Below are 16,495 nucleotides of genomic sequence, written 5' to 3'. Positions count from 1 at the left end.
GCATGCGCGACCATGCTCTGCGCCTGCGCACTGCGAGCACTCGCGATTTATCTCACAGCGCCCGCCCAGGCCCGCGGGAGCTTTGTGGCGCTGACAGCCGCGTTACCTCAGCGGCACGCCGCCGGCGCATGCGCGTGCCGGGCATCCGAGACTTTTCTCACGGTGCCCGCCCCGCTTGGCGGGAGCTTTGTGTCACTTCCGGCACCCTCAGGGCTGCGCGGCCCGGGTGGGACCCCCGGCACCGGGCAGCGCCCGCGGCCCCGGTCCCGCGGCATGGCCGTGTTCGACACCCCGCAGGCGGCGTTCGGGGCGCTGCGCCCCGTCTGCGTGCAGCTGACGCGGGCGCAGACGGTGGAGAACGTGGAGCAGCTGCAGGCGCACCTGGCCGGGGTGAGCGGCGCGGCCCTGCAGGAGCTGCAGGAGTACGTGCTGTTCCCGCTGCGCCTCGCCCTGCGGGTGCCGGGGCCCAAGCAGGAGCGGCTGGTGCAGAGCCTGGTGCAGTGCATCTCCTCCGTGCTTGCGGCGACGTGCGTGAAGAAGCAGGAGCTGCTGCAGGAGCTCTTCTCTGAGCTCTGTACCTGCCTCGCTCCCCCTCCCAGCTCGGGCAAAGCCGCCCCGCTGTCCGAGGAGCTGAAGCTGGCTGTGATCCAGGCACTCCACACCCTGCTGCATTCGGCTTATGGGGATATTATCTTGTCTCTGTACCAACCTTCCACCCTTCCGCTCTTAGGATTTGCTGTGTCTTTGCTTCTGACTCTCGCAGAGCAAGAAAAAGCAAAGCAAATCAAGATCTCTGCTTTGGAGTGCTTGCAGGTCCTGGTTCTGCAGTGTGACTGCCAGGAGCACCGACACCTGGATGAAGATGAGGCACAGCAATGTGGGGATTTGTTTGCTTCTTTTCTGCCCGGGATTTCTATTACACTGTCTCGAGTTATTGCTGGAGACATCAAACAAGGTCACAAAACCACCGTTTCTGCCATCAGACTCTTTTATCTGATTGTTGGCTTGGTAATGGCTGACAAACAGCTAGCCAGAATCCCAAAGAGTAAGGAAAAGGTGCCAGTGGAACACAGCAGAATATCAGAGTTAATGATCCACAGAGGACCTGACTGGACTAAAAGTACTGCTGAAAAACTCTCTCTTCTCTTGCATAAGGTGGTTGAATCTTCTTCAGTTCACCCCCACTGGAAGGTGAGACTGGAGCTGGTGGAGCTGGTCCACCACTTACTGAGGAACTGCAATCAGTCACTGGTGGATTCGTTCAGTCACCTCTTAAAGGCCTTGGTTGGGCTGGTTAATGATGAAAACAGCGAAGTCCAGAGCAGGTGTAACGAAGTTCTGCAAGGGATTGGAGAGCAGGGGCTTGTGGCACAGAACAGGGCTCTTGCTGATGTCCTCTCTGAGAACCTCCATTCCCTTGCCACAGCCCTTCCCCGCCTGATGAACTCTCAGGATGACATGGGCAAGGTTTCCACACTGAGCTTATTGCTTGGCTACCTGAAGCTGCTGGGCCCCAAGGTTAACATTGTCCTCAACTCCGTGTCCCACCTGCAGCGCCTGTCCAAGGCACTGCTGCAGGTTCTGGAGCTGGACGTGACGGACGTGAAGATAGTGGAGGCCCGGCGCTCTGGGCCACCGGGCCCCTTGCAGCAGGGTGTGCAGATGGGCAGGTGCCAGAAGAAATATTTCCGCTTCTTCACAGAGGAGAAGGTTTTCCAGCTCCTTCAGCAAGTGTGTCGTGTTCTTGGCTACTACGGGAACCTCTACTTGCTTGTGGATCACTTCATGGGGCTGTACAGCGAGTCTGGCCTATACCGAAAGCAGGCAGCCATGGTCCTCAACGAGCTGGTCATGGGAGCTGCCGGAGTGGGAGTGGATTTCCTGCGGGAAAGGGAAGCTCCACTGAGCGTGGATGATCTCAAAGGGTCCATAACATCCATTCTGGATGAGTACATGGACCAGGCGAACTGGTATTTGGTCACTAGCATTGACACAGAGGAAAGCAGCCCTGAGCAGTCAGTGCAGCACCTGGGACTCCCTGTGCGTGCGGGAGGGACATCCAGCAGCGTTCTCCATCTGTCCCCAGAGCCGCCAGTCACAACCCGCACCATGAACAGCAACATCTGGCAGATCTGCATCCAGCTGGAGGGCGTTGGCTGCTGTGCCGCTGTCCTCGGGAAGGAGTTCCGGCTGCTGCTGCTGTCAGCTCTCTACCCTGTGCTGGAAAAGGCTGGGGACAGGACTCTGCTCATCAGCGAGACAGCACTGGGGACACTGGCAGACATATGTGAGGCCTGTGGTTACGACTCGGTGCGGAGTTTGATTAATGAGAACTCTGACTATCTGGTGAACGGGATTTCCCTGAATTTGCGCCAGCTGGCGTATCAGCCACGTGCGTCCCAGGTCCTGGACACGATGCTGAGGCACTCAGATGCCAGCTTGCTGCCACTGGTAGAAGATGTAATCCAAGATGTCCTGTCTACACTAGATCAGACCTACAATAGCCAGGCTTCCACCTTCCTCAGGGTCCTCCACTCAGTCATGACTGCTCTAGGTACCAAAACGATGTTTACTTTGTGTAGTTCAGCCTTGCTGTCACTGAGGGTACTTGTGTAGGACCTTTCCACTTGCCATGGGAGGTTCCAGGTGGCCAAGGCGTTGCAGTGTGATGGCTGCTGTGCTTTGATTGCTGGGGCAGTGCTCAAGCAAAGATCACCAGTAATTTTCCCTCTCCAGTTTCCCTGGCCTGCAGCCTTTCACAGGAACACAGCCTTTAGTGGCTGAGAAAGGATGGATTCACTGCTCCCATGAATATTCTGTAGGAGCACATGGCATGTATTCCTTTTTAACTTTCTTGTAATGTCAGGGAGGTGACTGGGATGTGACAGCAGGTGCCTGAATCAGGTGCAATCCCATGAGGTGTGAGAACCATCTCATCTCTCATGGAATCCATGGCACCTTGCTGACTTGCAGGAGGGGATCGTGGTTGCCCAGTGACATGTCAGTTCCTTTTTTGCAGTGCAGTGGTTTGGAATGCCCAGCGCTCAGGGGCACCAGCAAAGGCAGACTGACAAGGGGCAGAGCAGGGCTCGGTCCCAGGGACAACAGGAGGTGACAATGACAAGTCAAGAAGTGGAACGATTCTTCCTTGACTATGTCAGCCAGAAGCAGATCGCAGAGGGGGATCTTCCTGACCTGGAGGAGGAGGAGGCAGGTCAGTGCTGTGCGTGGCTGGAGAGGAGCATGGTCAGCTTGCAGAGAGACTGTGACCTCTGAGGTGTCCTTTTGTCACATGGGGGCCTTGGGACCAGGCTGTCTCAGGTCTTCTCTGGGCTGACCTTGCTTCATGTAAAGTGCTGTTGGGTCTTCTCACTTTGTTCTCTTGGAGTGGGGGAGCTAAATGTTTGCAGATCAAGGCTTCTCTAGCTCTGAGACACAAGCACACTGTGTTTTTTCTTACCTTGTAACAGTTCATTTGGGTTCAGGACCTGAAGTTCCCCCTTTCCAGGATCCGACACATTTTCCTCGTATTCCCTTAGGACTCTCTGTACTGTTTTCTCCTGGCTAATGATGCCACTGCTCCCTTCTCACTTGGCCTTGTCAGGCACTGCAGACATTCATATAGGAAACTTTTTAGTCTTCACTGGGCTGTGCTGCAATCCTGACCTTTAAATACTTCATCTTTAAATATCCAGGCTTTTCATTTTTAATAAAAATCAATGGGAAATAAGTCCATGGTGAGAAGAGACTGCAAATGTCAGACCAGCTGCATTGTCCTGTAAAGAAAGCGAACATTCCCTAGCCCCACACTCGTAACTTAACCTGGCACTAACTCACAGAACTCATAGGCTTAACTATATCTAAGCACATTAAAACATGCCAAAGGCCTTACTCAGGAATTTGCGGAGTCGTTGTGGGTGGGTGATCTGTGACTGTGATCTCCCAGAGCTCCCAAGTCATTTTCATGGCTTCAGTAATGGTTTTGTCTTCCAGATGAGGTTCCCCTTGCTAAGCCAGAGCCCAGCTGTGACACAGGAGAAGCTCCAATGCCAAGCCATGCTCAGCTGGCCAGGGATGTGATGGAGAGGTGCATCCACTTGCTGTCTGATGGGAGCCTCCGAGTGCGGCTGAAGGTCGGTAATTGCCAGCTCTGAGGGGACAGATGGTGCCCATGAAGGGGTTGGTAGCTCGTCAGCATGTGTGCCATGCACGTTGGGCTCCCTGCCATCCCCAGGTTTGTGCTGCCATATGCTCAAGCAGGACAGATCCTCCAAACCTGGCATGAGAAAGGGAGATAATTTTTTGGGAGTGCTCTGGATTAGGAATGGCAGCCAGGAGGAACAGAATCTTAAGGGTGGCTTTGTATTGGACACTTCCCCTTGATGCTCATGACAGTTAAGTCTTGTGCTTTGTCCTTTGGTGGAGGAAACAGAAGCATCTTTCTCCCATCTGTGCTTCCCATCCCCCTTCCTCAGGCTGCAGTGCACAAGCTGATGAATGTTTTTGAAGTAGCTGGGGTGATGATAAGCAGGGCTAAAAGCCTGTCTTTTTTCTAATTATGAAAACCCTTTGAAGGTGGCCTCCTTTTAAAGTGCAAAGTGAGACAGAAAAATGAGGCATAACCCAGATTCTCATCCCAGCAGCCTCAGCTCTGCCAGGTGATCCTGGTGCCACAGCCGCAGTGGGGTCCAGGGGTGCAGCTCAGCCTGTGGGATCAGGGCAGGAATCCTGCCCTGCTCCCAGCCCAACTCAGGTTGTGTCACTGCAGTGCTTGTCCCTTTCCAAGCAGGCCTGATTTCTAGCACTGTTCACTTGTCCCTGTTGTGGTAAAACCGCACCCTTTGCTGTTCAACCCCTCCTCCCGGCTTCCTGCCGTGATGCTGGGATCCACCTGAATGTGTGGCACTGCAGCACTCAGAGTCTGTTCCCTCCCCTCCTGCCCAGGTCCTGGACGTGCTGGAGCTCTGTGTAACCATGCTGCATCCTCATGGAAACCATCTGCTTCCCATGGCTCACCGTGTCTGGCCAGCTCTCGTCACCCGGCTGATTAGCGACGACCCTCTGGCAGTGCTCAGAGCCTTCAAGGTATGGCAGTGACTGCCAGCTGGGGCTTGGGCAGGACGTGGCTCAGGGAGTGCTGTAGCTCAGGAGAGAGCACCAAGATCCTGCAGCAATGTTTAAATGTGGTTTGGAGCACAGGGTCACCCTGCTCTGCTGTGGGTGGGTTTGTACCACTCTCACTGCAGCTCGTCCACAGGTAAAGCCTTGATGCTGTTCCTGGGGGAAGCAGCAATGTTGGTGGTTATTGCAGGGATGAGAAAAACATCTCTACAGCCTCAGCAGATGTTACGGACACCATACAGTGCAGCTTGGCCTTGCTGAAGACACAGTCCCAGCATCCTCTTTGGAGATGTCAGATTGAAAATAGGTGAACATTCCACGACTGAGGCATTGGCAAGAGAAGGGAGAGCTTGAACAAAGACTTGGCCCTATAATGACATTATTAAAGAGCTCCTGACCTTGTCAGCTGGCTCCTTTCTCCTCCTGACTCACAGGCTGGCCAGTAAAGCGTGTTTCCAGAGGTTGCCAGCCCCAGCATTGCAGAGGAATCCATCTGCTGGGCAGAGTGAGATTCATTTTAGAATCCTTCTGTGTGAATAAAGAGAGTTTTGATTCCTGAAATTCCAGAAGGCATGCACTGCAGTCTCAGAATAGCCATATCTATCATGTGCCTGCCCTAAAAGGAGATAGAGATTGCTGTAAAAAACTAATTAACTCTTGAAAAATTCCAAGTCACCATTACAATTTGCACCCAGTTTGGGTTTTACTGTATGAATTTCCCCCAAAGTGTCTTCCTGCCTAAATTCCAGGAAAAGAAGTGTCATATCAATGTAAAGCTAACACAAAATAACCAGCATCTCAGTCCTGCACACTGAGACCATGGGCTCAGTGAAGTTCCAAAAGAGAGATCAGTGTTCTGGCCACATGGATCCCCCTTTGTTTTTACATGCATTTAGTGCCATTCTCTATCCAGTTTGAGTTTGATCCTGAGCAGACGCCAGTAGTGCTAGGTGCCCTTTTCTGTGGCCACTTGGCCTTTCTGCTTTCTAACATGCTTGGAAAGATGGGTTGTCTGCACCACAAAAAAGATTTAAGGATATAATCATATTTAATGGCATTTTCCATCAGAGACTCCTCCACTAATTCTGAGTAAGAATGCACAGCTGCTCTTACCTTTACTGTGCTAATGAGGGAAGGGCAGTCCAGGAGGTCAGGCAGGTGACACTGCAGAGCAGGGTGCAGCTCACTCAGCCTCTCAAACATTCACTTTCTGTTCATTATGGGGAAGCTGGGGCAGGTGTGGTCACAGTGCTCTCACCTGCAAAAACAATTCTCCAGGAGAGTGAATGTCTGAATCCCCCAGCTGGTGTGGATCACTGAGCTCCTCCCAGGCCAATGTGTGCACTATCCCCTGTAACTCATGTCTCTCTTAGGTGCTGTGTACCCTGGCTCAAACATGTGGGGACTTCCTGAGGCAGAGGTTCTCCAAAGATGTCCTGCCCAAGCTGACCAGTTCCCTCCTCAGCCAGGCCCCAGTGAGTGCCAGAGCTGGGCCTGTGTACAGCCACACACTGGCCTTCAAGCTGCAGCTGGCTGTGCTGCAGGGCCTGGGCTCTCTCTGTGAGGAGCTGGACATGGGTGAGTACCAGGGGAAGCACAGGCTGTATGGATCTCTGCCAGACTTTACTGTCTCCTCTCAGCTTGCTGCTTCTCCTCCTGCTGCCCACGGGATTGATTTCCTGATCTTCTCTAGCCTGAATCTGTTCTCTTTGGGAGCTCTGTAAAGAGGTGCTGGGCACTCTTTTCTCCTGAGGAGACAAGTGGGAGAGAAGGTTCCCACCACATGTAAAATGTGACTGCTCATCCCACTTGTGGTTGAGAAAAGGGTACAGAACAGAGTCCCTGCATTGCTGTTGGGCCACACTTCGTTCTTACTGGACAAACTAGAGCCCAGATAAGACTTCTGTCTAGCTTGACTGGTTCCATTGTGGGCTTAGCTCTGAGTGACACTTTAAATCCAGCACATCACACTCTTCTATTGAATGAAACTGAAATTCTCCCCAAGTGAAATTTCTGGAACTGGCTTTGATGAGGGAGAAGGTTTGCTGGCTAGTTACTCTTTTCCTCTCAGTGCCCTTGATTGCTTTCCTGACTTTGCAGCAAGATGCTTAAAAGGCAAGGTCACAAGAGCTCCAGGTCAGACAGCTCAAAGGCTCTGAAGCCTCTGCTACCAATTTGGAGCTGATTCCATTAGGCAGCAGCTGCTGAGGAGGTCACCTCCTACCCTTCTTTCCTGTTCCATTTCTGCAGGCGAGAGTGACCTGAATAAAGTGGCAGATGCCTGCCTGATTTACCTCAGTGCCAAGCAACCTGTGAAACTGCAAGAAGCTGCCCAGAGGTAATGTCTCTTAAATGCAGGTGTGTTGGGTGTACAAACAGTGGGGGACAGAGGAAGCATGGTGATCCCATTCCTTTTGGACCTTTCCTGTTCCACCTTCCGGCACATTCAAGTCCTGTACAACAGGGTGTGAACTCATGGAAGTTTTCTGTGGTGAAGTATCACTCCCCAAAATGAGTTAGAGAGGTCAGCTGTCAGCTTGCACAGACATTACAGGTGACCTTGCAGTGCATTTGGGGATAGAGGGCAAGATGTGCTACTTGCTTTTTCCTCACCAAATACTTGAGGCTTTTGGCCCACTGGTGGCATCAAACTGCGGAGGGAAGACAGCTATGGAAGAGGATGTGCCAGGCATTCCCTTGTATTTTATCGCTTAATACCTTCTGGAGGCTGAGGGATCTACTTCTGTTATCCTTCCATTTTCCCTGGGCTCCAACCCAGGCTCTGCCAGGTGGACCAGAATTTGTTTGGGAAGCTGTCAGTCTTGGCACCAGTGTTGCTGTGAGAGTCTAAAAGAGCAAAGACAGTTTAGGTGAACACACTCCAGCTCTAGGAAGTGTTGACAGACATACTTTGCTGCTTGGTGTACAAAATCCTTCTCAGCATGTTCTGCTGTCAGGATAAGAAATCACTGTTGTCATATGTTGTCACCTGGAACCAAGGCCGGAAATTTCAGGAGACAAAACGAGTCCTGGTGCAGAACATGGGACATAAATCAGGAAGCCCCTCTGCGAAGGATGGGGGTGAAACCCAGTCAAGCCCCCCTTCCTGTGTGGCCAGCCCTGCCCTCCCCCGAGGGGAGGGGAAACCAGCAGGTTCCGCAGGCTCTGCGGTTTCGGATTTCCAGGGCAAGCTGCTGGAAAGGGAAGTGCAGCCCATCCGTTCCCTCTCACAAAGCACAGGCTCCCGGGGGTGCAGGGTGTGAAGGGCTTTGTGTGGCTGGGCAGCAGTTCAGAGCCAGCGCTCTCCGGAGCTGGAGCATTCCTTTGTTTGTATCTCTGCGCGGACGGGAGCAGGTTTATTTTTACCTTGGAGGCTTTCACGGCAGCACAGCAGGCTTCCAGCAGCATTTGTTCTGCAGAGGGGCTCTATGCTGTGGGAGTGCATCCCCTTAATGCAATAATGCCTCAGTCTCTGCAAGCAATGCTGGATGAAAAGCGGAACACCAGGATTTATCTAGATATTTGGAATCTGAAGCTTTTAAATCATTAACCAAGCAGCTTGAGAAGCTGTGCAATTTCCCCCCAACAGCAGGGGTAGGGGGACTATGAAATGAGCCCTGTTGGAAGCTGTATGCTAAAGTGAGCTCACTTGTTAGAGCGAAAGGGCAGCAAGGGCAAGTAACATTTTTCTCCTATATGTAGCTTTTATTCTATTTTAAGGGGAAAATGCCATATGTTTTGTTCCTTCCCCCATTGACCAGACACACATATGCACTGAGGTGTGCATCATGCCTGGCCTGACACTACAGATATGGCAGCATTTGCAGGTTTCTTTTGGGTTTAATTTTTTCAGTTTAGCCCTGTGTGATCCCTGGTCTTGGAGCTGGATGGATCAGAGTTCATCGTATCACACTCACTTTTAACTGTATTTCCCTGATATGAGGTTTCAGCCTGGAAAAGTCAAAATTAGTTTGGACCATAACAATCAGCTCCTGTATCAGGATGAGAATCATTTCTCAGCCACCCTTCTATTTCTGTTCTCCAGCTGCTGAACCACCACACTCCTGTAAGTTCTGGCTCTTCTTGCTCTCCATGTGCCTGAAAGTAATCCTGCAAACTGACACAGGCTGTCACACATAAGGGCCTTTCCATCTAAGCAAGGGCAGTGTTATCAGCCTGATACATGAGAAATTCTGCATTTTAAATGCTTCTAAAAACAGATAGACCAGAACTAATCTTAGCCCCAGCCTGAGCGCCAGCATACGTCACATAACTCAGCTTTATCACTGCAGAAATCATATGAGGTAAAAGGATGTTTGGAATCAGCTTGCCATGGTGATTTATACTAACTGGCCTTTGCTCAGCTCTTAGGGTTCTTATTCAACTGATGGGTTGTGACCTGTCAAAAGCAAGGTCACAACTTGCAAAGTCAGTTGTAGCTCCAAAAATCATACACTGACTACATGAGGATTCTGAAGGCATGCAAAGAGCTGAGCAGGAAGTTTTGGCCAAGGTGCTTGAGCCACTCAGAAAAAAATAAAAAGGGAGTTTGGCTATCATCCAGGGGTGTTATCATGCCCCAAGGAGTGTGCTTAATCCCATTTATGGGACCCTGTAGTTTTATTAGATGAAGCAGTGGGAGTAAGTGATTTTTGTAACTGCAGCTTCATGCAATACTCAACAGGCAAAAATAGATGCTGGGAAAAAAAGAACTCCAGCACATCTGAGGAAGAGAAAATGGGACAATAACGATAGGTTTTCCTAGAAGAGGACTGCTGGGAGTATTCCAGGAGAGCATTATCCAAAGCTTTTTAAAAAACCAAACAACAAACAAAAACCAAATGCAAAATCACCAAAGGGACCAAACCTGCTGAAGAAGAGTTTGGGAATGCAAGGAGCACTAGAAAAGTCTTTGCCATCATTGAAGAAGATGAGCCCATGCAAGGGAGGGGAAGTGCCCAGAAAGACTTGAGCAAGGGGGGAGGCGTGTGGGGCTCCACCTCTGGGAGCAAGGCCAGGGGAGATGGTGGGGACTGAAAGTCACAATTTGTAAATCTGAGCTTCTCATCAGTTTATGAAGTTGCATCATCCCTGACAAGCTTTTCACTTCAGGGAATAAAACCTTGAAGGAAAAGAGATTAGGAAATTGTCACTGGCCCCTGTCAAAGCTGACAAGTAGTTTTCCATTCTTTCAGTTTCAAGTGACTGTTTCGAAATTTACACTTAGTTCCTACTAAAGGTTTGCAGCTCATGATCTTTCAGTCAGCAGTCTGGATAGGAATGCTTTTTTTTCCCCCTAACTAAGATGCAGAAATAATTTCCTCAGTTTTTACCAAAGCCTGTGGTGGGCTGTATCCAGTTAAACATTCAGCAGGGATGGAAAGCCAGGAAGCCTTGTCCTTCTGCCAGTCTGCTGCCTGTGCCATGGCTTTGCTTGGAGTTGGGAAAAGACAAGGCAACAGAATAGCCAAATTGCTCTGTGCTAATAGAATAAGTTTAGCATACTTAGGACAAATATGAGCTATTTGGGGAGCTTTTTTCATACCAGGGTTGATTATGCAGCTTACCTCTTCTAGTTTGCTTGTGTGGTTTGTTGGGTATTCATTGTCAGCTGTCACTCTCAGCCTGGATCGAAGCATGCCAGAACAGCCACCTGCTCAAGGCAAAATTCAATAAAGTGATATTTAAGAAAAAAAAAAAAAAAAGAAAAAGAAAAAGGCAACAACAGAAAACAAACTTGGATTAACCCCAGGATTCTTTGCTATGGAAACAGGTTGCTTGGAAACTACCCCAGAGTTAGTTTGAAAATGTAAAAGTCAAGTTGTTCTTTAAGCTGCAGAGCATTCCTGGCTATCAGGGATAATCATAGCCTCTAACCATTATGGGCACCAGAGGCAGCGAGTTCTGCAGGGTCTGGATAATCACTGAGGGTCTCTCTCCCTGGAGCACTGATTGGGAAGAGGTTGGAGAGCAGAGTGTCTGTGCTGTGAGTGTAAGAGCTATAGCTGTGTGTGTGCTGGGGATCAGCAGCCTGCTGCACAATATCCCCTCTTCCCATGTTCACAGCAATTCCTTGTCCTTGCCTGCTCCCATCCCAGCCATAAGGAGCGAGGATTATCTCTGCAGCTGCCCATTGAAAACTGGGTGGAACCACTGGGAGCTGGTGTTTGCTGGCACACAGAGCTGTGTGCTCCTGCTGTCACAGCCAAGCTGAGGGCACGGGCAGGGCAGTGTCTGGAGAGCTGGAGCCACAATGGCAGCAGCGAGAGCACCACACCCTGCCCCTGCCAGCCCCTCACTTGGGCTGGCATTGAGTGGGTCAGTCCTCCCCTGAACAAAGCCAGGGGAATGAGGAGTCCTGTGAGCTCACCTGCATCTGGCCAATCCACAGAAAAAAGGTCGTGTTGCTGAGGCAGCTGTTGCCAAGCCCAGCTATCAGTGTGGAGCACATTCCCACTGGTTTCTCTGGAGCAGGCAGATAGGCACTGCCAGCACCTTTGGGAGGGGACACTGCCAACAGCTTCAGTGGTGACATCTCCCCTCTTGCTGTTCAGAGACCTGCACTGGGGGACAGGTGAGGTGTTAGTGGCAGAGGCAAAAGCAGCAGCTTTGGCTGTGCATGAGTAACGAGTCACACGCACAGCGTTATTGTAAAGAGGAGAGGGAACTCTCTCCTACCTTCATCTCATTTCTGTGCTCTTTCACTTTACCCATAACACTGCACTCCCTTTTCAGAGAAGAGCTTCTCAAAGGGATTTCTCCCTGCTTTACATTGGAAGCAACCTCGCTTTAGGGATGAAAGCTCTTCCAGGAGAAATTTGGACAGCAATCAGATCTGGATTTTGTGTGGCTTTTGTAGCAAGTGATCTTTGCTTGTAGAGAGAGAGTTCAGTCCTGTGCTTCTTGGGGGGGCAGAGACAGACCTTCTTGATTTCTCTTCCCATTACCTGACCTGGCAGCTGTTCTTCTCGCAGCTCCATGATTTCACTGAAAGCAGAGACCTGAAGATACATGACTGGGCTTTACTGGGATCTTGGAAAAGCATACCATAGGTGTGGTGAGTGCTGAGTGCCTTTGGTGCTCACAGAGCACTTGGCACCATTCAGGAAGAGGCCTTGCAAATTCCAGTCTAATTTTGTTCATGGCACAGCCAGAGAGTTTAATACCCATTAAGCCTAATAACCTGTGCATTAAACCCTGACACAGACCTAGCTAAGCCCAAATGTTGCTGCAGGGAGAGCTGGCAGGAGGGGGTGGGTAAGTGTAGGTCACACAAATCAACATTTGCTCTTTCACTCCTTGAGCTTCCTGCTCTTCAGCAGCAGCTGTGTCCCAGCAGCTCACAGCTGGAGCCCTGTGTGAAGGGCATGCTGGAAAGGCAAATCCCATCTTACTGAGGTATGGAAATGCAAAGTGAAAACCATCAACACAGCAGTAAATCTGCAGAGGAAGTTGTGATTCCTCTTTTCCTTCATTCTGTTATTAATGAAGGTTCTGTTTGGATTTGGTTTAAAATCCTGCTTTGTGAAAGGTGCTGTGCAGAACTACAAAAATTTGGAGGCAGCTAATAAGGACTTGGGATGGTGGGAGATCTCACTTGAGCAAAAAGCCCTCAGATACAGTGTTAAGCTTCCCTTGAGGCCCAGCCTGGGCAGCTGTCCCCAAATACTCCTAGGTTTGCCAGCTCTGGAAAGGCAGAGAAGCCCAGCCTCCCAAAAACCAGAGGGTGGTGAATAACACAGACAACTTCTCCCAAGATCTCTGCAGGAGCTGTTGTCCAAAAGATCCCAGATATGCATAGCACATGCAGTCACCCACAGTCACCTCCCACCACCTGGGACAGGCAGGTTTATGTTTGTGCCAGCGACAGCTCACACAGTGCCAGCACCAAGCCTGGGTCAGTCCTGCACCAGCTGCTTGTTTGATGTCCATAAGTGACTCTGTGGTATCATAAATGTTTTTCTCCCACACGCCAGTAGCTGTGAGGCACAGAGCTGCTTTCTCAGGCACAGGGGCCACTGTGCTGCCCTCTGTAAAGAGCAGAATTTGTGCAGCTGCCAGAGGTTGCCAATAGCATGAAAGCTTTCCTTAGCTCTTAATAACCCCATTGGGTGCCAGCCACAAGGCCTTGTCCTTACTCTTCTTTCCTCTCTTCCTGCTGTTTCCCCAAGTGTTTTCCTGCACTTGATGCACGTGGACCCTGACAGCACCTGGCTGTTCCTGAGTGAAGTGTGCTGCCCCGAGGGGTACGAGCCCCCCCACGCCAGCCTGCGGCCGGTGAAGCTCAGCGGGATGGGGCGGCCACGGAACGAGCTCACGGACAACGTGCTGCTCCTGCTCCAGAGGCTGCAGCAGCAGGAGGGCACAGCTCCCAGCAGCAGCACACAGGAGGCATCTCCTTCCTGACAGACCTGCCCGGCAGCTGGGATGGGAAACAGGAACCACCAGGATAGAGCTCACCTGGGAAAACACCATCACTCAGGAGCCAAATGGTTCAGGGGCAGAGGAAGGGCTGCCCAGTCTGGGGCACTGGTTGAGACACTGTCCCTGTGGCAGAGGGTTTATTTGTTTGAGAATGAGGTGGGTACATGACCCTGACTCCTCCTGACTTGTGCCTGGCCAGCACCATATGCAGAGAAAAATGGCACATCTCTTCCAAATTCTTCAGTATGAAGAGAGTCATCTTCCAGAAATTACTTCTTGATCCTTGGTGGGGGGGGTGCCCCTTTAGCACCCCCCCAGCCTCTCTGATATTTTCACATCTGTGATGATCCCTCCCATTCTCAGCTGGATGGTGACCAACAACTCAAAGCAAAAGCTTTTTCTGGCTTTTACCCTTCCCAGGAAGAGAATCTTGTTTGGGGGTGCACTATAAACCTGTTCTCTTTAAAAGCAGTTAATCTCAGAAGTTAAAGTGCATTTCCAATAAATTCCTTACCTCTGTTACTATCAAGAACAATGTGTCCTCTCAGAGGCATCAGGGCTGCTCCTCACAGCTGCAGTTTGCTGAGACCAGATGGAGGCGGCCAAACGTGCTCTGCTCTCTATCTCACTCTCTGTGAGGTTCTGTGGAGAATCAGCCAGCCCTGATTCAAACCTGGGAGGGATTTACAACTTCTCCCATGCCCAGATCACGGTTCTCAGGCCATTTTTAACCCCTTCCCCAAGGAGAATTGGATGAAGCACCTGCCTGTGCCCCAGTACGGCCTCTGTGTTTGTCCATGGCAGCACCAGCAAGCACCGTGGCACCCCAGCAGTGCCATGGTTTGTCAAAGTAGGGACAGCATGGTACAGTGAGCAGAGGATGACTCCTCTTTGGGGTCAGCTCACTCTCCCCTGATCTCCAGCTCCCACATCCCCAGGCTCTTTCTGCAGAGATTGTCCACAGGCACTGCTTTGCTCAGCTGCTCCCAGATCCCTCAGCTTCACCCAAGCAGCTCCTGGCAGCAGGCTGCCTCCTGACACTCGGGGAAGATCTATGCAAGTGAAGCAAAAGATCTTGACTAAATTTAGAAGCAAGCTCAGAAATACAAAAACCAAAGCAATAAACAGATTGTTACATGGAGCAGGCTTTCTGCATCACTGTTGGGATCCTGGGTGAACATCCAAAACAAGTATCTGTTGGTGGGCCCAAGGGCACTGTCTCTGCTGCCACCTCCCTCCGCTGAAGTTACTTCCCCTTGTGTCCCTGGTTTTATTCAGGTTTTCCTCCTGTTTGCTTCTCCAGGGAAAACACAAGTCAGTGTCTTTTTATCCAGCAGGACACGGCTGCAGGTCAGCATAACTCTTTTTTAATATCTGTTCAGTGTTTAACGCTGCTTGGGTTCTATACAAAGGAGCCTTCAGAGCTGCTCTGACAGGGCAGGCAGGGAGGTGAAATACTGTCTTTGGTTTCCAAGCGCCCTTGGGGCTGGTGCAGTTTCCTGGGTTGTTGTAGCACTTGACAAAACTCATCCATTAGGTGCAGATGCTTCATCCAGTCTCGCTCTGCTTGGCTGTGCTGTGGTGGTGACTCCAAGGACCCATCCTGCCCATGCCAAGGCTTGCCATCCTGCAGGACAGGCGTGGGATTCAAGGGCAGCATTGTCCCATCACTGCCCAGTGCCCAACCACACCACCCAGGCAGGGCTCTGGCACAGCTGACTGCACCAAGACACCCCCACCCAGAGCCTGTGATTCACAGTGCTGTCCAAGGATTTTCCCCACAGGCTCAGCCCCAGCCAGCAGGTGGGTGCTGGTGGCAGGAGAGGCTGTCCTGCCTGTCAGTCAGCTCCTCTGAGCTACGTTATCACCCTTGCTTTATTGGAGGCTGAGTAAATTGCTTTTGTCTGAGGCAGGATAATGGCTGGGAGAGGGACTGTGTGGAAATGGCATTTTCATGAGGCTGGTTCCTCCCCAGCAGTGACTTGCATATTAAGCTCAGCCTCTTCACAAGCCCCGGGCTTTTGCCACCAGAACTGTCCTCCACCAAGTAGCCCCCAACACTCTGGGGTAGGGACCCCCAGCTCCCCCCACTCCAGTCACACTCTCTGGGATCAGAGAGCAAATAAAACCGTGTCCAGCTGCCTCCTCCATGCAGGAACACAGCCAGGACCCTGGGGGTCTGCCACACTGTGCTGGGGGCACAGTCCCACACACAGCCCCTGGCACCAGGCACTACTGAACCACGCATACAGATCCAGCAGGGTCCTCTCCTCCACTCTTGCTCCCAAGATTTCCTATAAATTCAACAAAACTAATCTCTTCTAATAAAACCCGTTATTGTTAAAGCTCACCTCCAGGTTTTACAAATCACTGTGCTGCACAGCAATTTGTTTATTCCCCGTTTGAGATGATTTGCAGCCTCCTGCCCTCCCTAGCATGTTCCTGGGTCTTCCTTTTCCTCTGCTATGTCCTGTGTTTTGCTGCACTGGTGACCAGTGCATCCCAGTCTCTCTTCTCACAGCAATCCTATTCCCTGGGGTTGTTTGAGAATAACCCCAGCCCCACAGCTCTGCCATGAATTGCTATGGCACAGCACCATTACTGGAAAAAACTTGCTGCAATGATTTACAGCTGCTGCCCTGCAGCTCCTGAATGTTTTTCCCCTGTACCTTTTGCTCCTCAAGACCACAGTTCTCCAGGTGGCAGAGGTGACCATGGCTCCAGAGACACCAGCCACCTCTGCCTGTTCCTGCCCCCAGCACAGGCTGACACCTCTGGTGGCAGAAAGAGCCACCAGCTCTTTCTCCTTCTCACCAGCACAGCGAGGGGTGAGCATGATGGAGGTCCAGGGAGTAACAAGCTTCAAAGGAGCTGCAGGATTCCAGGCAGCTGGGCTAGGCTGGGCATTGCCAGTGCTCAGAGTTGCTTTCCCACTGGACAGGCAGAGCCA

At 51.2% G+C, this 16,495-nt stretch overlaps 1 protein-coding gene across 1 annotated transcript; it reads left to right on the top strand.

Moving 5' to 3' along the window:
* Positions 1-161: 161 nt before the first annotated feature.
* On the top strand, positions 162-15,895 carry TTI1 (TELO2 interacting protein 1). Its single transcript, XM_012570276.5, has 7 exons — positions 162-2,554; positions 3,020-3,214; positions 3,994-4,133; positions 4,945-5,085; positions 6,495-6,699; positions 7,372-7,459; positions 13,293-15,895. The coding sequence occupies exons 1-7, from the start codon at positions 274-276 to the stop codon at positions 13,525-13,527; spliced, it is 3,285 nt and encodes a 1,094-aa protein (XP_012425730.4). The 5' UTR covers positions 162-273; the 3' UTR covers positions 13,528-15,895.
* The last annotated feature ends 600 nt before the right edge of the window (positions 15,896-16,495 follow it).

This window comes from Taeniopygia guttata, chromosome 20 (assembly GCF_048771995.1).
Source record: "Taeniopygia guttata chromosome 20, bTaeGut7.mat, whole genome shotgun sequence".
In the NCBI taxonomy this organism is placed as follows: domain Eukaryota; kingdom Metazoa; phylum Chordata; class Aves; order Passeriformes; family Estrildidae; genus Taeniopygia; species Taeniopygia guttata.
This window is presented reverse-complemented; position numbering and strand designations above follow the sequence as displayed.